This window comes from Nerophis ophidion, linkage group LG07 (assembly GCF_033978795.1).
Source record: "Nerophis ophidion isolate RoL-2023_Sa linkage group LG07, RoL_Noph_v1.0, whole genome shotgun sequence".
Lineage (NCBI taxonomy): Eukaryota > Metazoa > Chordata > Actinopteri > Syngnathiformes > Syngnathidae > Nerophis > Nerophis ophidion.
In genome coordinates, this window is record NC_084617.1 from 54648133 (window position 1) to 54671303 (window position 23171).

General features: G+C 41.3%; 1 protein-coding gene across 8 annotated transcripts in view; it reads right to left on the reverse strand.

Annotated features, from left to right (window-relative positions):
* git2a (G protein-coupled receptor kinase interacting ArfGAP 2a) overlaps positions 1-23171 on the reverse strand; it is a 57201-nt gene that overhangs the window by 24181 nt on the left and 9849 nt on the right. For 6 of the 8 annotated variants that reach the window (XM_061906527.1, XM_061906524.1, XM_061906522.1 and 3 more), the window contains exons 2-13: positions 21033-21166; positions 20745-20857; positions 17126-17231; positions 16958-17044; positions 16744-16874; positions 16574-16668; positions 15071-15116; positions 14645-14696; positions 14492-14564; positions 12457-12554; positions 12266-12377; positions 7506-7645 (exon numbers count right to left, since the gene is read on the reverse strand). In XM_061906527.1, the coding sequence (XP_061762511.1) occupies positions 7506-7645; positions 12266-12377; positions 12457-12554; positions 14492-14564; positions 14645-14696; positions 15071-15116; positions 16574-16668; positions 16744-16874; positions 16958-17044; positions 17126-17231; positions 20745-20857; positions 21033-21166 (1187 nt within the window). The remainder of the gene's footprint in view (positions 1-7505; positions 7646-12265; positions 12378-12456; positions 12555-14491; positions 14565-14644; positions 14697-15070; positions 15117-16573; positions 16669-16743; positions 16875-16957; positions 17045-17125; positions 17232-20744; positions 20858-21032; positions 21167-23171) is intronic. The other 2 variants (XM_061906523.1, XM_061906530.1) reach the window with 1 other exon arrangement.

A 23171-nucleotide genomic window follows, 5' to 3' on the forward strand; every position in this document is an offset into this window, starting at 1 on the left:
TGAATCTGCTACAAAGACAACATATTTGCAAATAATCGTTGACTTTAAAATTTGATGCCAGCAACATTAGATTAGATTAGATTAGATAGTACTTTATTTATTCCGTCAGGAGAGTTCCTTCTGGAAAATTACAATTTTCAGCACAATCCCATTCAAGATCAGACAAACATTAAAGGGAGACAGAACAGGATCGCTGACGGGTCTGCCGGCTTCCAGCGCCCCTTACAAAAAAAAGATGAGATACAGGTAAACAAGGGGGGGAGAAAAAAAAAAAAAACATGTGACAAAGTAGTTGGGAAAGGTAATATTACATCCCCTTTTCTTTTAACAACACTCAAAAACGTTTTGAAACTGAGGAAACTAATTTCTTGAAGCTTTGAAAGTGGAATTCTTTCCCATTCTTTTTTTATGTAGAGCATGGGTGTCAAACTCTGGCCCGTGGGCCAAATTTGGCCCGCCGTGCAATTTCATTTGGCCCTTGAGGCAATATCAAATTAACATTAGAGCTGGCTCGCCGGTATTATACAGCGGCCGTGCCGCTCTAACATCGCATTCACCGCTTATACTCATACTTGCCAACCCTCCTGATTTTCCTGGGAGACTCCCGAAATTCAGTGCCCCTCCCGAAAATCTCCCGGGGCAACCATTCTCCCGAATTCCACCCATACAACAATATTGGGGGCGTGCCTTAAAGACACTGCCTTTAGCGTTCTCCACAACTTGTCGTTACGTCCGCTTTTCCTCTATACATAGAGCGTGCCGGCCAAGTCACATACTATATGCGGCTTGTACACACACACACACACACACACACACACACACACACACACACACACACACACACACACACACACACACACAAAAGTGAAGGCAAGGCATATTTGATCAACAGCCATACAGGTCACACTGATGGTGGCCGTATAAACAACTTTAACACTGTTACAAATATGCGCCACACTGTGAACCCTAACCAAACAAGAATGAAAAACACAATTCGGGAGAACAACCGCACTGAAACACAACATGAACACAACAGAAGAAATACCCAGAAACCCTTGCAGCAATAACTCTTCCGGGACGCTACAATATCCACCCCACTACCACCAAACCACGCCACCCCCCAACCCCGACCACCTCATTGTTATTTTATTTTCAAATGTACTAGCTAGTGGAAAAAGTTAATGTTGATATTTACTTTAGAAGGCTGCAAATAGAAAAGAGGCATTACATTTTTTATTTAAATTTTATTTCTGTGATGTTTTTTCGTTTGTTTTTTGAAAGTTGATTTTGCACTATTAGGTTATAGAAGCGTTGTTAAAGCAAATCAGTGTAGAAAACCGAGCAATAACGTTTTATTCATTCACTTTCTCTTGCTACTTCAAGGCTTGAATGTTTGATTCATTCCTTATTGTTATTTTACTTTCAAATTTATTATTGGCCTGTGGAAAAAGTTTATTTTGATATTTATCTCAGAAGGCTGCAAATAGAAAAGAGGCGTTCAATTAAGCTCCTCTCTGAGCTGCAACCTTATCGTGGTAGAGGAGTTTGCGTGTCCCAATGATCCTAGGAGCTATGTTGTCCGGGGGCATAAAGCCCCCTGGTAGGGTCTCCCAAGGCAAACAGGTTCTAGGTGAGGGATCAGACAAAGAGCAGCTCGAAGACCTTTATGAAGATGAAAAACCATGGACCCAGATTTCCCTCGCCCGGACGCGGGTCACCGGGACCCCCCTCTGGAGCCAGGCCCGGAGGTGGGGCACGATGGCGAGCGCCTGGTGGCCGGGCCTGCTCCCATGGGGCCCGGCCGGGCACAGCCCGAAGAGGCAACGTGGGTCACCCCTCCAATGGGCTCACCACCCATAGCAGGGGCCATAGAGGTCGGGTGCATTGTGAGCTGGGCGACAGCCGAAGGCAGGGCACTTGGCGGTCCGATCCTCGGCTACAGAAGCTAGCTCTTGGGACGTGGAACGTCACGTCACTGGGGGGGAAAGAGCCTGAGCTAGTGCGCGAAGTCGAGAAATTCCGGCTGGATATAGTCGGACTCACTTCGACGCACAGCAAGGGCTCTGGAACCACTTCTCTCGAGAGGGATTGGACCCTCTTCCACTCTGGCGTTGCCGGCAGTGAGAGGCGACGGGCTGGGGTGGCAATTCTTGTTTCCCCCCGCCTCAAAGCCTGTACGTTGGAGTTCAACCCGGTGGACGAAAGGGTAGCCTCCCTCCGCCTTCGGGTGGGGGGACGGGTCCTGACTGTTGTTTGTGCTTATGCACCAAACAGCAGTTCAGAGTACCCACCCTTTTTGGGAACACTCGAGGGAGTACTGGAAAGTGCTCCCCCGGGTGATTCCCTTGTCCTACTGGGAGACTTCAACGCTCACGTTGGCAACGACAGTGAAACCTGGAGAGGCGTGATTGGGAAGAATGGCCGCCCGGATCTGAACCCGAGTGGTGTTTTGTTATTGGACTTTTGTGCTCGTCACAGTTTGTCGATAACAAACACCATGTTCAAACATAAGGGTGTCCATATGTGCACTTGGCACCAGGACACCCTAGGCCGCAGTTCCATGATCGACTTTGTAGTTGTGTCATCGGATTTGCGGCCTCATGTTTTGGACACTCGGGTGAAGAGAGGGGCGGAGCTTTCTACCGATCACCACCTGGTGGTGAGTTGGCTGCGATGGTGGGGGAGGATGCCGGACAGACCTGGGAGGCCCAAACGCATTGTGAGGGTCTGCTGGGAACGTCTGGCAGAGTCTCCTGTCAGACAAAGTTTTAATTCCCACCTCCGGAAGAACTTTGAACATGTCACGAGGGAGGTGCTGGACATTGAGTCCGAGTGGACCATGTTCCGAACCTCTATTGTCGAGGCGGCAGATTGGAGCTGTGGCCGCAAGGTAGTTGGTGCCTGTCGGGGCGGCAATCCTAAAACCCCTTGGTGGACACCAGCGGTGAGGGATGCCGTCAAGCTGAAGAAGGAGTCCTATCGGGTCCTTTTGGCTCATAGGACTCCGGAGGCAGTGGACAGGTACCGACAGGCCAAGCGGTGTGCAGCTTCAGCGGTCGCGGAGGCAAAAACTCGGACATGGGAAGAGTTCGGGGAAGCCATGGAAAACGACTTCCGGACGGCTTCGAAGCGATTCTGGACCACCGTCCGCCGCCTCAGGAAGGGGAAGCAGTGCACTATCAACACCGTGTATGGTGCGGATGGTGTTCTGCTGACCTCGACTGCGGATGTTGTGGATAGGTGGAAGGAATACTTCGAAGACCTCCTCAATCCCACCAACACGTCTTCCTATTAGGAAGCAGCGCCTGGGGAATCAGTGGTGGACTCTCCTATTTCTGGGGCTGAGGTCGCTGAGGTAGTTAAAAAGCTCCTCGGTGGCAAGGCCCCAGGGGTGGATGAGATCCGCCCGGAGTTCCTTAAGGCTCTGGATGCTGTGGGGCTGTCTTGGTTGACAAGACTTTGCAGCATCGCGTGGACATCGGGGGCGGTACCTCTGGATTGGCAGACCGGGGTGGTGGTTCCTCTCTTTAAGAAGGGGGACCGGAGGGTGTGTTCCAACTATCGTGGGATCACACTCCTCAGCCTTCCCGGTAAGGTTTATTCAGGTGTACTGGAGAGGAGGCTACGTCGGATAGTCGAACCTCGGATTCAGGAGGAACAGTGTGGTTTTCGTCCTGGTCGTGGAACTGTGGACCAGCTCTATACTCTCGGCAGGGTTCTTGAGGGTGCATGGGAGTTTGCCCAACCAGTCTATATGTGCTTTGTGGACTTGGAGAAGGCATTCGACCGTGTCCCTCGGGAGGTCCTGTGGGGAGTGCTCAGAGAGTATGGGGTATCGGACTGTCTTATTGTGGCGGTCCGTTCCCTGTACGATCAGTGCCAGAGCTTGGTTCGCATTGCCGGCAGTAAGTCGAACACATTTCCAGTGAGGGTTGGACTCCGCCAAGGCTGTCCTTTGTCACCGATTCTGTTCATAACTTTTATGGACAGAATTTCTAGGCGCAGTCAAGGCGTTGAGGGGTTCCGGTTTGGTAACCGCAGGATTAGGTCTCTGCTTTTTGCAGATGATGTGGTCCTGATGGCTTCATCTGACCAGGATCTTCAGCTCTCGCTGGATCGGTTCGCAGCCGAGTGTGAAGCGACCGGAATGAGAATCAGCACCTCCAAGTCCGAGTCCATGGTTCTCGCCCGGAAAAGGGTGGAGTGCCATCTCCGGGTTGGGGAGGAGACCCTGCCCCAAGTGGAGGAGTTCAAGTACCTAGGAGTCTTGTTCACGAGTGAGGGAAGAGTGGATCGTGAGATCGACAGGCGGATCGGTGCGGCGTCTTCAGTAATGCGGACGTTGTACCGATCCGTTGTGGTGAAGAAGGAGCTGAGCCGGAAGGCAAAGCTCTCAATTTACTGGTCGATCTACGTTCCCATCCTCACCTATGGTCATGAGCTTTGGGTCATGACCGAAAGGATAAGATCACGGGTACAAGCGGCCGAAATGAGTTTCCTCCGCCGTGTGGCGGGGCTCTCCCTTAGAGATAGGGTGAGAAGCTCTGCCATCCGGGAGGGACTCAAAGTAAAGCCGCTGCTCCTTCACATCGAGAGGAGCCCGATGAGGTGGTTCGGGCATCTGGTCAGGATGCCACCCGAACGCCTCCCTAGGGAGGTGTTTAGGGCACGTCCAACCGGTAGGAGGCCACGGGGAAGACCCAGGACACGTTGGGAAGACTATGTCTCCCGGCTGGCCTGGGAACGCCTCGGGATCCCCCGGGAAGAGCTAGACGAAGTGGCTGGGGAGAGGGAAGTCTGGGTTTCCCTGCTTAGGCTGTTGCCCCCGCGACCCGACCTCGGATAAGCGGAAGATGATGGATGGATGGATGGCGTTCAATTATTATTACATTTTATTTGATATGCCATTGATATTTTTTAATTATTGTTATTATTATTTGAAACTCGATTTTGCATGTAATTATAATGTTATATAAGCCTTGCTTGTTCAATATTCAATGCAAAACTTGTTTGGGTCCCTATTAAAGGGTTAATTTGTTCAACCATGGCCCGTGGCTTGGTTCAGTTTTAAAATTTGGTCCACTCTGTATTTGAGTTTGACACCCCTGATGTAGAGCTTCAGTCGTTCAACAGTCCGGGGTCTCCGCTGTCGTATTTTACGCTTCATAATGCACCACACATTTTCGATGGGAGACAGGTCTGGACTGCAGGCGGGCCAGGAAAGTACCCACACTCTTTTTTTACAAAGCCACGCTGTTGTAACACTTGTCTTGCTGAAATAAGCAGGGGCGTCCATGATAATGTTGCTTGGATGACAACATATGTTGCCCCAAAACCGGTATGGACCTTACAGCATTAATGGTGCCTTCACAGATGTGTAAGTTACCCATGCCTTGGCCACTAATACACCCCCATAACATCACAGATGCTGGCTTTTGAACTTTGCGCCTATAACAATCCGGATGGTTATTTTCCTCTTTGTTCTGGAGGACACCACGTCCTGTGTTTCCAAATATAATTTGAAATGTGCACTCGTCAGACCACAGAACACCTTTCCACTTTCTATCAGTCCATCTTAGATGAGCTCGGGGCCAGCCAAGCCGGTGGCGTTTCAGGATATTGTTGATAAATGGGTTTGGCTTTGCATAGTAGAGTTTTAACATGTACTTACAGATGTAGCGACCAACTGTAGTTACTGACAGTGGTTTTATGAAGTGTTCGTGAGCCCATGTGGTGATATCCTTTACACACTGATGTCGGTTTTTGATGCAGTACCGCCTGAGGGATCAAAAGTCTGTAATATCATTGCTTATGTGCAGTGATTTCTCCAGATTCTCTGAACTTTTTGATGATTTTACGGACCGTAGATGGTAAAATCCCTAAATAGCTCTTTGAGAGATGTTGTTCTAAAACTGTTCGACAATTTGCTTACACAGTGGTGATCCTCGCCCCATTCTTGTTTGTGAATTACTTAGCATTTCTTGGAAGCTTCTTTTATACCCAATCATGGCACCCAACTGTTCCCAATTAGCCTGCACACCTGTGGGATGTTCCAAATAAGTGTTTGATGAGCATTCCTCAACATTATCAGTATCTATTGCCACCTTTCCCAACTCATTTGTCACGTGTTGCTGGCATTTAATTCTAAAGTTAATGATTATTTGCAAAAAAAAAATGTTTATCAGTTTGAACATCAAATATGTTGTCTTTGTAGCATATTCAACTGAATATGGGTTGAAAAGGATTTGCAATCATTGTATTCCGTTTATATTTACATCTAACACAATTTCCCAACTCATATGAAAACGGGGTTTGTAACACAGTTAATGAAGCGTACTTTTGTAATTATTTCCTTATATATCTGCACAATAACTCAGATATGGTAACACTGGCAAGCAGTAGCGTATATTGAGTGATTTATTCATTTTTAGATAAACAGTATTTCTGCCACATTATGTTGTATATTTTTATATGAGATTTTCCAGTTAATTTTATCATCTGTTATTACAGCAAAAATGTGTTTTCATTTACTCTTTCAATGTCTGCTCCGTCCATTTGTTTTTGACTTTCTCTACTACTGTTGCCAAATAGCATTATTTTAGTTTTACTGAGGTTTGTCTGTTTTTGTCCAACCAACTCCTTAATCTAATAATTTCGTCTGTTAGTAAATTAAAGTACCCATGATTGTCACACACACACAAGGTGTGGCAAAATTATTCTCTGCATTTGACCCATCACCCTTGATCACCCCCTGGGAGGTGAGGGGAGCAGTGAGCAGCAGGGGTGGCCACGCCCGGGAATCATTTTTTGTTAATTTCACCCCCAATTCCAACTCTTGATGCTGAGTGGCAAGCAGGGAGGTAATTATTGGTATTAGCTTCTGTTTGTTCTTTTCTGAAAAAAGCTCAGTTTTATAGTCTACAAATAACACTAATTTTAAGTCTTTTGTAACATTACAAATCTCATTTATAGAAAGATTGAACAATTTTGGTCCCAATGCCGATCCCTGTGGTACGCCACAGGATATGTTTAGCGTTGTAGATGTGTTTTTGCCTAGCCTCATGTAATGCTTCTTGTAGGTTAAGTATCTTCTTACACAGTTCAAGACCAACCCTTGATGTCATACAGTTTTAATTTATTGAATAACATTTTGTGATTAATTGTGTCAAATGCTTTAGTTAGATCCATAAATATTGCCGCTGCACACTGTTTATAACAATGTGTCATGGATTTTATTTCTTATTATTGAATGTATTATTTAGTTACCATTTAATTTGTATAAATGAAGTATTTAAATGTCTGTTCAACTTGAATGTCACAAAATTCCACACCTACAAATAGGCTTTTTTTTTTTGTCTTAGCAAAAATGTGACATTTTTTAAGTACCGGTTCAAGCACAGGCATTGTTTTCAAAGTACCGATTTGGTATTAGTATGAGTCAAAAACGTAAACGATACTCATGTCTAGCTATAACGTTTCAATTTGAAAGAGCAGGCCAACATTACCTTAGTCCTATCTCCTTTACTAGAAAGGAGATCTTGGTCTGTATCCTCATCAGACGCCACACTGTCATAGTCAGGCTGGTCATTATCCTGGCTATCACTTGGCTTGGCAGACATATTCTTCAGGATAAGCTCCACGTTGTCTGAAATTCACAAGCAGACATATTGGGAGTTTTTTACCGCTTCAAATAAGTTCAACACTTAGAGAATAGGAATGTAAGTAAAGCTGGCGTTCTACCAAGGACTGTTGTATGGCACCAATGCATATGGTAAATAACATGAGAGGGATCCATTGTTCCATTATTATGCCAATTTTTGACTGTGAAATTGCCCAAAAATATAATACCCTGGAACCTCGATTTACGAACCAATTATTGCACAAAGTTTTCGCTTTACAAACCACGGACCAAATAAAAAAATATGCTTTGGTGTACAAACCTTGTTTCAGTGTACAAACATTTCCTTCATTCATTGTGTGCCTCACAGAGCATCCCACAATAGCACATCTATTGTGGGCGGACTGATCGCTCGCCAATGTTTTCTCAGCTCGACTATATTGCTGTCAATGCTCAGTTTTACATTGTGTGCTTTTTAAGTTTTTTTTAGACTTTTTACAAAATGTTTACAAAGCGTATACACAATGTTGTACGACCACCAGCCTCTTCCCCATGCATATCAAGAAAATCAACCAACAACATAAAGTGGATTTTATTTGTCTGTGAATGTTCTCATTAATCGAAGTCATTGTCATCTCAAGGAATGGAATCGATCACAACTGGACTGTTTGGTTTGTCTTGGAAGTCGTTTCTCCTCACATCAGAGTAAGCTTCATCCATTTATGTTCATAGACTTAGATTGGTCAGATCTAGTCTAGCGACTGGTGCCAAAACTCCCAAATATTTATATTGTTTTTCTCACTAAAATAGGGCAAAACCATCCTTTCCCAGGCCCACCCTCCTGGTTTTGGAGTATAAATATTTGGTGTTTTGGCACCAGCCGCTAGACTAGATCTGACCAATCTAAGTCGATGAGCATGAACTGATGATGCCTACTCAGATGAGAGGCAAAACGTCTTCTGAGACAAACTAAACAGTCCAGTTGCAATCGATTGACTGCCCTTGATTTTTATTTGTTGTTCCTACTCTTTGTACAAACCCCGTTTCCATATGAGTTGGGAAATTCTGTTGGATGTAAATATAAACAGAATACAATGATTTGCAAATTGTTTTCAACCCATATTCAGTTGAATACGCTACAAAGACAACATATTTTATGTTCAAACTAATAAACATTTTTTTTTGTTGCAAATAATCATTAAATTTAGAATTTGATGCCAGCAACATGTCACAAAGAAGTTGGGAAAGGTGGCAATAAATACTGATAGAGTTGAGGAATGCTCATCAAACACTTATATGGAACATCCCACAGGTGAACGGGCTAGTTGGGAAGAGGTGGGTGCCATGATTGGGTATAAAAGCAGGTTCCATGAAATGCTAAGTAATTCACAAACAAGGATGGGGCGAGGGTCACCACTTTGTAAGCAAATTGTCAAACAGTTTTAGAACAAGATTTCTCAACGAGCTATTGCAAGGATTTTAAGGATTTTACCATCTACGGTCCGTAAAATCATCAAAAAGTTCTGAGAATCTGGAGAAATCACTGCACATAAGCGATGTTATTACGGACTTTTGATCCCTCAGGCGGTACTGCATCAAAAACCGACACTAGTGTGTAAAGGATATCACCACATGGGCTCACGAACACTTCATAAAACCACTGTCAGTAAATACAGTTGGCCGCTACAGCTGTAAGTGCGAGTTAAAACTCTACTATGCAAAGCCAAACCCATTTATCAACAATATCCTGAAACTCCGCCGGCTTGGCAGAGCCAGAGATCATCTAAGATGGACTGATGCAAAGTGGAAAGGTGTTCTGTGGGCTGATGAGTCCACATTTCAAATTATATTTGGAAGCAGAGGATGTGGTGTCCTCCAGAACGAAGAGGAAAATAACCATTCGGATTGTTATAGGCACAAAGTTCAAAAGCCAGCATCTGTGATGGTAAGGGGGTGTATTAGTGCCTAAGGCATGGGTAACTTACACATCTGTGGAGGCACCATTAATGCTGAAAGGTACATACAGGTTTTGGAGCAATATATGCTGTCATCCAAGCAACGTTATCATGGACGCCACTGCTTATTACAGCAAGACAAGTGTTACAACAGCGTGGCTTTGTAAAAAAAGAGTGCAGGTACTTTCCTTGCCCGCCTGCAGTCCAGACCTGTCTCCCATCGAAAATGTGTGGCGCATTATGAACGTAAAATACGACAGCGGAGACCCCGGACTGTTGAACGACTGAAGCTCTACATAAAAAAAGAATGGGAAAGAATTCCACTTTCAGAGGTTCAACAATTAGTTTCCTCAGTTTCAAAAAGTTTATTAAGTGTTAAAAGAAAAGGTGATGTAACAAAGTGGTGAATATGCCCTTTCCCAACTACTTTGGCACATGTTGTAGCCATGAAATTCCAAGTTAATTATTATTTGCAAAAAAAATAAAAGTTTGAGTTTGAACATGAAATATCTTGTCTTTGTAGTGCATTCAATTGGATATGGGTTGAAAAGGATTTGCCAATCATTGTATTCCGTTTATAATTACGTCTAACACAATTTCCCAACTCATATGGAAACGGGGTTTGTAGAATCCTGGTTGGGAAATTAGGAAGTTTTTACATTTTAAAGCTGTGAATGGACCACAGAACGAGAGACAATGTGTGTGCGTGTCGGCATGGCAGCTGAAAAATAAGGACAGTTTAGCTAGTTGTTTATTTTGATTTTGTTATTAAAGGCCTTCTGAAATGAGATTTTGTTATTTAAACGGGGATAGCAGGTCCATTCTATGTGTCATAATTGATCACTTCGCGATATTGCCATATTTTTGCTGAAAGGATTTAGTAGAGAACATCGATGATAAAGTTTGCAACTTTTGGTCGCCAATAAAAAAGCCCTGCCTTTACCAGAAGTAGCAGACGATGACGTCACCGGTGTGAGGGCTCCTCACATCCTCACATTGTTTATAATGTGAGCCTCCAGCATCAAAAGCTATTCGGACTGGGAAAGCGACAATTTCCCCATTAATTTGAGTGAGGATGAAAGATTTGTGGATGAGGATATTGATAGTGAAGGACTAGAAAAAATAAATAAAAATAAAATAAAGTTTTAAAAAAAAAAGGCGATTGTATTGGGAGCGATTCCGATGTTTTTAGACACATTTACTAGGATAGTTCTGGGAAATCCCTTATTTTTCTATTGTGTTGCTAGTGTTTTAGTGAGTTAAATAGTACCTGATAGTCGGAATGGTGTGTCCACGGGCGTGTTGACACCAGTCTCTGAGAGAAGTCACGGCAGCTGCATGGACGGCGCAAGCTCCGCTGATCCCCGGTAAGAGGCAAATTTTTACCACAATTTTCTCACCGAAACCTGCCGGTTGACAAGTGGTCGGGAACCATGTTCGCTTGACCGCTCTGATCCATAGTTAAGCTTCACCTCCGGGAAGTTTAAAAAAGGAAACACCGTGTTTGTGTGGCTAAAGGCTAAAGCTTCCCACCTCCATCTTTCTACTTTGACTTCTCCATTATTAATTGAACAAATTGCAAAAGATTCAGCAACACAGATGTCCAAAATACTGTGTAATTGCGCGATGAAAAGAGACGACTTTTACCCGCAAGTGGTGCTGGCTAATATGTCCCCTCCAACCAATAACGTCACAAACACGCGTCATCATACGCGTCATCATTCTGCAACGTTTTTAACAGGAAACTCTGCGGGAAATTTAAAATTGTAATTTAGTAAACTAAACCGGCCGTATTTGAATGTGTTGCAATGTTAATATTTCATCATTGATATATAAACTATCGGACTGCGTGGTCGGTAGCAGTGGGTTTCAGTAGGCCTTTAAATAGATAGTTGATGAACACATATACACTAGGCCTGCAGGATTAAAAAAAAAAAAAAAAATTGCAATTTTTCCGTCGAACATTGCCATAGCAACTTGGTTTGCAATTTTTTATATTTTATTAATTTAATTGCATAAAACTGTGAGAATGATGAGTGAAATAAGCCATGTTTCCTTTAGACTGTCAACATATTCTTGTTTCAAGTTGCTACATAATGGAACCAAATGCAATTATATATTTTCTAAAATCTTTGGGTTTGCCTTCACAAAATCTATGTTTGTTTACAACATCCATGGCTGCTTGTCTTAGCCTCACTGTCTTCAACCCGGTTTGAACTAGGTCGACAGACCTAAAACTGTTTTCAACGCTGAAGTTCCTTCAGCCATTTTACACTGTCACCACAAGACATTTTTTCAGTTTATAAGCACATCAACTGCAGAACACACGGCAGCAGTTCAAAGAAACAATGCTCGATAATTCTGATTCAATTCGAGAGTGGAGGAGAGAAACATTTTTTAAACATCTCAGCCTCTTGCATTTAATAATTGCATGAATTGAAACCTTGATGTCGATTCGATGTCTATTAATTTTGCAGCCCTAATATACAGTATGTGCTTTATATGGTGTTCAAAGTGTACAACCCTTTACAAAAATATTAACTTTTGGCAAGGCTGGAAGCCATCAATCAATGTTTCTTCAATATACAAACGTTTGTACTTATGAGCCTTATTCAAAAACCAATAATTTCTTAAATCGAGGCTTCACTGTATTGTCGAGCTGATTTGTGGAAACATGTTTTCATGTTCTCACCTTTAGGGCTGGTTGCTGAATTCCCTCGTTGTCTCCGCTTTGCATCACTTAGTATGTCAATCACAAGAGTTGCAAATTCATGTGCATTGAATCTGGCAAGTTTCTGGCGTCCCTGAGATAAGAGACGCAGGAGGGTTGTCTCAGCATTATGAGATCAGGATCGTAAAAATAAAGCTTTCACGCTAACTTACTTGGTTTCTTGTGGACGAATACTCTGGATTGACAGGAAGAAATGGCACCACAGTTGTCTCTGTCACAAGAGCGCTGTGGTTCTGCGTCGCCAACCACACTTTAGGAGAGCGTCAGAGACAAGAAATTAATTCAGAGTAGTTTTATCTTAAATATAAATGTAGATAAAAACACATGATAGCATGCGAGACAAAAGCAGAACACTTGCTTGTGCTAATTTAGTTAACTGGACTTTACTGGACTAGACTTTTTGCTTTCCTTTACATAAAAAAAAAAAAAGGAAGTTATGCGGCCTGTAAAATGCTATATTTTGCCATGAATTCAAATTGTCATGTGATTAAGTGAAGTTATTTTGCAAGTCACTTTTATTATTTTTAAAAGGGAACTGCACTTTTTTAAAATGTTGGCTATCGTTTACAATCATTATGAAAGATTTTTTAATGCCTTTTAAATAGTAAATAAATGCGATCAAAAGTCTACTTACAATGGAACCTATGGGAGCCACTCTATTCTGCCTGTAATGCCCGAGTGGGCGGCCAAAAATATGTTTCGCATTTTTGGTCCATATACAGTGGTACTCGGTTGTAACACACTTTTCCACCACTTGTGGACATAATGACAATTTCAAACAAACAGAAGAAGTCTGGGGCTAAATTCTTAACTGCAAAAATTATGACTGACATTGGTGAAGCTGTTTTTTCATTTGCATTTCAATTTTATTGACAGTTTATTTCAAGGGGCCCTATTGCGCAAAATCAACTTTTCTTACATATTGGTAACAGCTGTTGTGTGTTTAGAATCTGCATAAGTCCTGAAAATTTGAAATCATTGCGGAAAAATTTATAAAACGATCTTTCCTCCCTTCCTACTTCCACTAAACGATCCGTTTGGAGTTTGCCCCATTAGTGATATCTTTCTCATCCATGACAACTTTACCATATGGGTAAAATTTTACCCAAAGAGCTTTGCGCGAGTCCACAATTGTAGTCCAACACTGTAGTCAATAAGCTCCTTTTTTTTCCTTTATTCTCTTTTTGTGGGGCAGACTGGCTCGTATATCCACATGCATCCACCACTGTTGCCATTTCTAATAAAAGTTATAGTTCGAACTTATTCTGTCAATACACTTTCTATGTAAGTCCTTAAAACGACAACATGGCTGGCGGGGAGAAACCACAGTCGAGGTGGAACCACATAAATAAGACCACCCACAATATGGCGCATCCTGAAGAGATGACCAGAAAGCAGCTTCAAAACGGTCTTTAAAATATAGTCTATGCACAATTTTGACCAAAGAACCACCATTACAGTGTTTAAAATAAAGTTAAAGTTAAAGTACCACTGATAGACACACACACACACACACACTAGGTGTGGTAAAATTAACCTCTGCATTTGACCCATCCTCTTGTTCCCCACCCTGGGAGGTGAGGGGAGCAGTGAGCAGCAGCTGTGGCCGCGCTCAGAAATCATTTTGGTGTTTTAACCCCCAATTCCAACCCTTGATGTTGAGTGCCAAGCAGGTAGGTAATGTGTCTCATCTTATAGCCTTTGGTATGACACAATTTAATGAAAACTAAATAAAATAATAAAAATAATAATAATAATAATAATACAAACTAAACTAAATGTAGGGGGAAAAAATCATGATATGACCACTTTAAGAAACATATTCATTTATAATTTAGTTTATTTATTTAAGATAATTGTGTGTAAAAAAAAATGTCAACAGTTATTGAGTCCCTTCTTATGCAGTATATATATAGTTAGTAACTAAATAATAGTTTTTGTGATTAGCACATGGTTTCATATCATTTGACAAGGTTGTAAACTGTAAGTAGGTTGGATATTAATTATTGAACAGTAGGTTAGATATAATTACGGTATTGAAAACGATTAAAATCAAGAGTAAGATTACTAATACTTGAGGAAAATTTGGGCCCCATGTCAAACATGTGAAGAATCCCTGAATTAAAGCAAAGGTACAAAACCTTTAGAGCATAATCCCTTTCAATTTGTCACTGCATGACTCTTTACCTGCATCAGTTTCTCGCCTATCCACCTCATCATACACGTCCATGGCTAGCTCCTCAAATAAATGATTACTGAGCTGCATAAGAAAAAGGAAACTGGCCTTTAATGACAAAATAGAAACAACAGAAATACGTACTGTAATGTACTATCACTTACAGACTGCAGCTTCTTCTTTGCTGCCTTGGCCAGCTCCGATAAATCTAAACTGCTACAGTAAGACAGTCATTTTTTTCAACATGTTGCCAGAATGTCAAGTGAAACATTCATCTATATGACTTTTGATCAATACTTACATGTTTCTTATCCATCAACAGAATGCAAAACCAAAGACCAAACATATCATTTTATGAATTGGGCATTTTATGTGATGATAATAGGAGTTTGGTGTCACTTTGGTGTCACTTATTTGTAGATAGAAAGAACTGACATCTGCTACTGCAGTAGATGTTTCAGCAAGTTCCAACAAGCCACCACATAGCAAAATAGAGCTAGTGGTGATTGCAACAGACTCTTTGCAGTTAAACACACTAAAAACACTCCTGCACCATATTTATTGAGACAACTCTGTGTTTACTGGCTTACCTGTCAGCCATTTGTGGAACAATGAAATGCTGCCCGTTTTTATGATCTGAGAGGGAAAAAAGGGTTAAGTACTTAACTCTGCAAAATAGGAAAGCATAAGACAGTAGAACAAAGTATTAGTATTTATATCTACAGGGTTCCTGCTTGTATGACTATGAGAAAAATGGTAAATCAATGAAAAGGACAATTTACTAAGATTGTGTTTAATGTCCCTAAAGATCAAAAGGAGTAAGAAACAATGAATATACCGTAATAAAAAAGTTCTTAATTTTTTCAATAAAACTGGGACTGTTAGAGAAAAAAAATGTGCACTATTTCGCCCTATGATATCTTAACCATCATGTTTTCTGATACCAATCAGCGTTTTTTAAAAGAATCAGTGAAAACTGGCCAGCCCCATCATCTTGTGCAAATTAACATTTAGAATCAATACAACAATTGCTCAGATATAAAATGTAATCAAATTCATCAAAGTTTATGGATACATTTTGCCACATTAGCGGGAAATGCCATTTTTCTGTCAAAAATAAAATACTGATTCACATGGTGAATTCAACGTATATACTAGTGCTACTCAAGTTAAATGTCAATAAGGTTGGACAATTCGCTCATAATCTATAAGCAACATGCTGCTAAAGTTTTAAAAACACAAAATGTATGTTGTCACGCGGAGTGATAGAATGTTTTTGGCAAAATCAGAAGCAAAAACAAGCGAAGAGAGCTGACTTGGTCATGCATTATTAACTAATGATAGGTACTAATAATCAATACTGGTACTAGCACATTTTTTTTAAAAGTGGAGCCTTAATTTTTATCAAGAATGCTTGCATTGTTGGAATGGAAAATTACAACTTTAGCTAGAGACAATCCGCTACGAATACTTCTGTTTGCCTGCCAAGTGTTTGAGCCTGTGCCAAGTCTGCAACTGTAAGTGACGTCACATGCAACAAAGTGATCAAAATATGGTACCATTTGATTTCACGTGAATTGGTACACGGTAGTACAGATGAAATTCAGTCTGTACCTATAAATGCACCAAGGCGCACTGCTGCATGAGAGTAAACCCCAACACACGTAAGTCAATTAATGTTTTGCCGTTAAATTAAGTTTAAAAGCATGAGATCATGTCGAATAATGCCTGACAAAAGGGTATGTTTTACCCACCCACAAACAAACACTGAAACCGGAGGTTCTTTTTTAAATCTCCACTCCAAAAGGGGTTTTGCAAAAACTGTTTTTAAAGACAAAAATCAGTGTCTGTAAAAGGCCAAAATGCAAAGAAAAATATGCATTTTATAACATCCATATTCGTATTTATGTGAACATGGCCTGAAAGGTTCCAATACAGTAGTTAGTTAAAGGGGCTGTTTGCAACTTGCTCAAAGAATATCACTGACTAGCTTATGCTACTAGTAGTGGCTTAGGAGAACAGATTTAACAAATACATACAAAGGTACATGAATATTATTTGTATCTTCACAATTCAGTGAAATCACAGCACACCTGGTTTTCTCCCACACAAGTAGAACGCCAGCCGATCCGTCAACTCATACTGAATTTCCACCAGTCTGTCTGCCAGGTCGTGATGGCCCGCCTCCCTAAGGCGAATACATTAAAACACCAGTAAGGGGTTGATCCAGCTGGACTTGATTGGATATAATCACATGACTAACCTTGCATAATCAATTGGAGTTTTGCCGTTGCTGTCAGGAGCTCCAGGGTCGGCCCCATAAACAGTTAACAATTCAGCCTGAGAGACTTGTCCCGCCTTTGCAGCCACATGCAGGGGAGTGTTTCCTTTTTCCTTGAGTTAGGAAAACATTTTATACTAAAACAAATACAAAGACAAAATATAGAGTTCGATGGGGAAATGGGGGGAGTCCTTACCGGGTGAAAATAGTTTGCTTGAGCTCCCAGAGATAGCAACCTCAAACAGGTCTCAAGATTTCCAGTGCGTACACTTGAGTGAAGTTGCTAGAAAGGAGAAAGAAAAGTCACATTTTAAAAATGAATTGATGTCAAATTTGTCTACGTACTAGTAGCATTTCATCTCACCTTACTTAGATCCTTGGCTGTTGAGCTGTCATCCTCCCGACAAGGCATGCGGTGGACAAATGCGAGCATTTGGTATTTGGCTTTAATGAATTCGGATTTGTTGGGGCTGCATAAAGCAAATTAAATAAAACAGTTCAACAAAAGAGAAATAACTGTGCATTAACTCCTAGAAACCAAATGTCAAAGGAGACATACAATGAGGAAAATAAGTACCTGATTCCAAGTTCAGGGTTTCCCACACATTCATTTATTTGTGGCGGTCCGCCACGAAAGAATTACGGCCGCCACAAATAAAAAAAAAATTTAAAAATTAAAATTAAAAAATTAAAATTATAAAAAAAATTAAAATATAAGTATATATTTTTATTTTATTTATTTATTTATTTTATTTTCTTCCGGCTTTTGACTCGCTCGACCACTCATAAAAGTAACGGGACTCTGTCTGTGAATGGAGCTTGTAGTTACATATTATACAAATATGTAAATATTATATAAATATGTATATAAATATGTACATAAAGTGTTGTAATTATATTCCAACTCCGCGTTCTTCTTGGTCACCACCGCCACCGCAAAGAAAATCCGTGGTATCGTACATCACGACCAAACACAACTTAATATCACAACAAATATTAGTGTGGTTACATTCACCGTGGCAACACACTTTTACATGATATACACAGCCGAGAGGGATACAGTATATTCAGATTTAAATTGTTATATTTTTCATTTCAAATACATTCACAAGTGTTAGTAAAACTCCATGTTCCATAAATTTCAAGCAACCAAAAAAAGGCACCACTGCAAAGTCCGCCTCATTAGTATTGAGCCCGCCATGATTCTGACTCAAGCACTTTTGCCTTAATTATGCAAGATGGGCGTGTCCGCAGGCTTGATGGGGATAAACAAATATGAAAAATGAGCGTAACTTCAAGTGCATAAAAAAAGAACACTTTAGCGCATAATGAGTAACTAACAGAAATGTATTAAATTCGGACATAGAGTACCCAGAACTTTAAATACGATGCCATAGTTTACGAACGGCTGCTGCAATAGAGCACACGTGAGTGGCGGGTGCTATGATATGTGTGATGGTGCACAGCTTAGAGTTTTTATTTGAATTAGTGCACAAACGAAAGTGTGATTTCAATAATGATGATTTGCATTAATTAGAAATAAAGAAGGAAGGTTATGGCAAGCCCACGATTGTAGCTGAGATAGGCGCCAGTGCCCCCCGCGACCCCTAAAGGGAATAAGCGGTAGGAAATGGATGGATGGATGGATGGGTTATGGCAAGCAGAAACATTTTTATTTCAACTATTTTCTCTAAATTACGCATAAAGGCTATAAAGACAGTTCTATTTGTTTACTCGATTAGTCGAACAAAATAATCCATAGATTACTCGATTACTAAAATAATCGATGGCTGCAGCCCTTTTAAACTTGATGACAAAGAGCTTAATTAATGGACTAATTTGCCCACATACCATTCTCCCAAACATTTTCTGAGTCCATCCATCCATCCATTTTCTATTGCTTATTTCCTTCAGGGTCTCGGGGGGCGCTGGAGGCTATCTCAGCTAAAATCGGGCGGAAGGCGGGGTACACCCAGGACAAGTCACTCCCTCATCACAGGGCCAACACAGATAGACAGACAACATTCACACTCACATTCACACACTAGGGCCAATTTAGTGTTGCCAATCAACCTATCCCCAGGTAGAGGTCTTTGGAGGTGGGAGGAAGCCGGAGTACCCGGAGAGAACCCACACAGTCACAGGGAGGACATGCAAACTCCACACAGAAAGATCCCGAGCCAGGGATCGAGCTCAGGACTACACAGGACCTTCGTATTGTGAGGCAGACGCACTACTTCTCTTCCACCGTGCTCCCCACATTTCCTGAATCATTGATTGTCAAGCTTCAGACATGAGTCTTCTTGAGCGGGGGGACATTTCGGGCACTGCAGGATCTCAATCCATAACAGCAAAGTGTATCACTAAAGCCTTTTCTAGTGACTGTGCTCCCATTTCCCTTGACATCATTAACCAATTCTTGGCTGGTCCCTCACGTTTCTCACAATCATCCCTACCCCACAGTTGAAGTATTGCATGGAGCGCCAGAGTAAGGGTGATAAGATGTTATCTTGTTATTCCTACATTTATGAAATTTTAAGCAGTTTACTTATTTTTCAAAAAGATTATTGTTGATGGTCTTGTAGTCCATTCCAGTTTTGTGTTGCTCTATAATGGTCCTTTGAAAACTCTTTGGTCTTACCCGTGGTGGTGGTTTAAATGGTAGAGACTGTTTCTGCGAGTTAGGATTAGGAGTACTTCCTTAAAGAGCCTACTTGCCAACCCTCCCGGATTTTCCGGGAGACTCCCGAAATTCAGCGCCTTTCCCGAAAACCTCCCGGGAAAAATGTTCTCCCGAAAATCTCCCGAAATTCAGGCGGAGCTGGAGGCCACGCCCCCTCCAGCTCCATGCAGACCGGAGTGAGGGCAGCCTGTTTTCACATCCGCTTTCCCACAATATAAACAGCGTGTCTGCTCAATGACGTTATAGCTGTAGAATGATCGAGGCCGAGTTCTTGGTTTCTTATGTGGGTTTATTGTAAGGCCGTTTCATTAAGGTCCTCCCAGCGTGGTAACAACACACAACAACAGTAGTCACGTTTTCATCTACCGTAAAGCAGTGTGTCTGCCGTAAACAGCAATGTTGTGACACTCTTAAACAGGACAATACTGCCATCTACTGTACATGCATATGTGACAATAACATCTACGGCTTTTAGAGAGTGCAGTGCACAACTGCGGACACAAGGAGACTAAGATGGAATATTCCAGACTCTAGTGCATTTGATGAAAGCACTTTTGTGCGTGCCAAGCAGTAATCATCAGAGAAGGTGTTCAAGTATTTTAAATATACTCCTCCCCTCTTAACCACGCCCGCCGCACCCCACCACCCGAAATCGGAGGTCTCAGGGTTGGCAAGTATGTTAAAGAGACATAACTAAATTGTGTTCTTAATGGCGACATAACCAGTCTTTGGGGGTCAGAATGCTAGCTGATTGGTTGGCAATCAGATTTATTACCCTCAAGGAAATGCAAATCAAGTTATAACCTTTAACCAATATTATTTTTTCATGCCGTCTCTGTCAGAACAAAACTACCATAACAACTCTGGAATGTGCATATCTTTTAAGGGTGTAAAAGCTTAAAAATCAACAGGAGATCAAATACTTATTTTCCCTATTGAGTTTTTAAAACGGTCAAGTCTGTGGCACGCTTCTGGAAAAATATGCCAAGGATCAAGAATTAAAGCTGTCTTAAAATGCTCTTTCAACAAACCTGTGAAGAGCAGCTAGATTTGGGGAGGTGCCCTATCTCAAGCAAATGACCAAATGCTATTGTAAATTAGTATTGTGACATCAAAATACAAACAACATATGAACAGCTTGCTTGGAGACATTTTCTATTATAGGCAGCTAAAAAATGTTTTATTATTTCACACTTGATATTTGGGCGTGCACTTTAGTCCGGAAACAAAGAGCCAATAAAAATTCAGTTTACTATGACATGCCCATCTTAACAAATCTTTGAACATAAAAACAACTCACTGCAGTTTATCCTGGGGGCTGGCTTTGCGTTTCCCACTCATAACAGATGCTGGGTCCAGAAGTGAGTGCTCCCAAATTGAATTTGCACCATTGCTGTACAACATCTGAACCATCTATGTGGAAAAAAAAGAAACATGCTGAACTGTCTTCTATAGTTACAGAGCTATAGAATACTGCCGCAACACATCACAAGGTAAAATCTGTACACCTTGTGTACAAATGTGTTACATGTTTAGTAGTAAGCAACTAGCTAATTTCAATGTGTGTCAATAAATGATAAAGTGTTACCTGTAGTTGTGTAAGAGGCCATGGTGTGTGCGACAGGTGGCGGACTTGGGAGCTGTGTCTGCCCAGACTTCGATGAACACTGCAGCACTCGTCACAAATTAACACCCCCCTGTTCACTGAGGCCCAGCGGGGTTCTGTGAGGGAGGGAACACAACACTTACAGTGGCACGTAATAGTTACTGTTAGATGAAAGACAAAGACACCTATTATAGACAAGAGAAATGAGCATCTTTCTAAAGGTTAAAACTAACCATGTGCTACAACAGTCACACACAACAATGTGACACAACATAATTTAATATGGGTCAAATGTGGGACGGAGAAAATCATCATGAAGATCTATGTCCATTGTGTGGATTTATCATGTCTTGAAGCAACTAAAGCAAATTCCAGAGTACGCTTCTACTTCGTTGCTACTATCAGATGTGTTAGGCTGCTGCAGGGTATAAGAGGTGGGAGAGATAATCGATTTTTAGAGGCGTTGCAATTCAGGCATGGGCGAATATATATACATATACATATACATAATATACATACATAGGTGGATATATACACATGTTTACACACATAAGTACACACGTGTATATATGCATACATATATACACACACACGTGTATATATGCATAAATATATACACACACGTGTATGTATGTATGTATGTATGTATACATACATACATAGGAAACTCAAAACCAGTACAGTTGACATGTTGTGAAATTTAAAGATAAAAACAGAATACAACGATTTGAAAATCCGGTTAAACTTATATTCAGTTGAATAGACTGCAAAGACAAGATATTTAATGTTCGAACTGAGAAACTTAATTTTTTTTTGCAAATAATCATTAACCTAGAACTTAATTGGCAGCAACACATAGCAAAAAAGTTGGCACAGGGGCATTTTTATCACTGTGTTACTTGGCCTTTCCTTATAACAACACTCAACACAGATCTGGACTACAGGCAGGCCTTTCAAGTACCCACACTTTTTTACTATGAACCCACGCTGTGGCTTGTCATTGTCATGCTGAGATAAGCAGGGGTGTCCATAATAACGTTGCTTGGATGGCAGCATATGTTGCTCCAACACCTGTATGTACATTTCTGCATTTACTGGTGCCTTCAAAGATGTGTAAGTTAACCATGCCTTGGGCACTAATACATCCCCCCATACCATCACAGTTTCCAAAAACAATTTTCCACTTTGCATCAGTCCATTTTGAGCGAGCTCAGAACCAGCGAAGCCGGCGGCGTTTCTCGATGTTGTTAATAAATGGCTTTTGCTTTTCATAGTACAGTTTTAACTTGCACTTACAGATGTAGCGACAAACCGTAGTTAATGACAGTGGTTTTCTGAAGTGTTCCTGAGCCCATGTGGTGATATCTTTGACACACTGATGTCGCTTTTTGATGCAGTACTGCCTGAGGGATCGAAGGTCCATAATATTGCTTATGTGCAGTTATTTCTCCACATTCTCTGAACCTTTTGATGATATTACAGACCATAGATGGGAAAATCCCTAAATTCCTTGCAACAACTCATTGAGAAATGTTGTTCTTAAACTGTTCGTCAATTTGCTCACGCATTCGTTCACAAAGTTGTGAACCTCGCCGCAACCTTGTTTGTGAATGACTGACCATTTCATGCCTTTTATACCCAATCATGTCACCCACTTGTTCCCAATTAGCCTGTTCACCTGTGTGATGTTCCAAATAAGTGTTTGATGAGCAATCCTCAAGTTTCACAGTCTTTTTGCCACTTGTGCCAGCTTTTTTAAAACATGTTGCAGGCATCAAGTTCCAAATGCGCTAATACTTGCAAAAAATAAAGTTTTTCAGGTCGAACGTTAAGTATCTTGTCTTTGTAGTCTATTCAATTGAACATAGGTTGAGAAGGATTTGCAAATCATTGTATTTTCTTTTTATTTACGATTTACACACTGTGCCAACTACAGTGTTTTTTTTTTTTTGTATATACACACACACGTGTATACATACAAGGGCTGAGCGATATGGCGTTTTTTTAATATCTCAATATTTTTAGGCCATATCGCGATACACGATATATATCTCGGTATTTTGCCTTAGCCTTGAATTAACACTTGATACATATAATCACGGCAGTATGATGATTCTATGT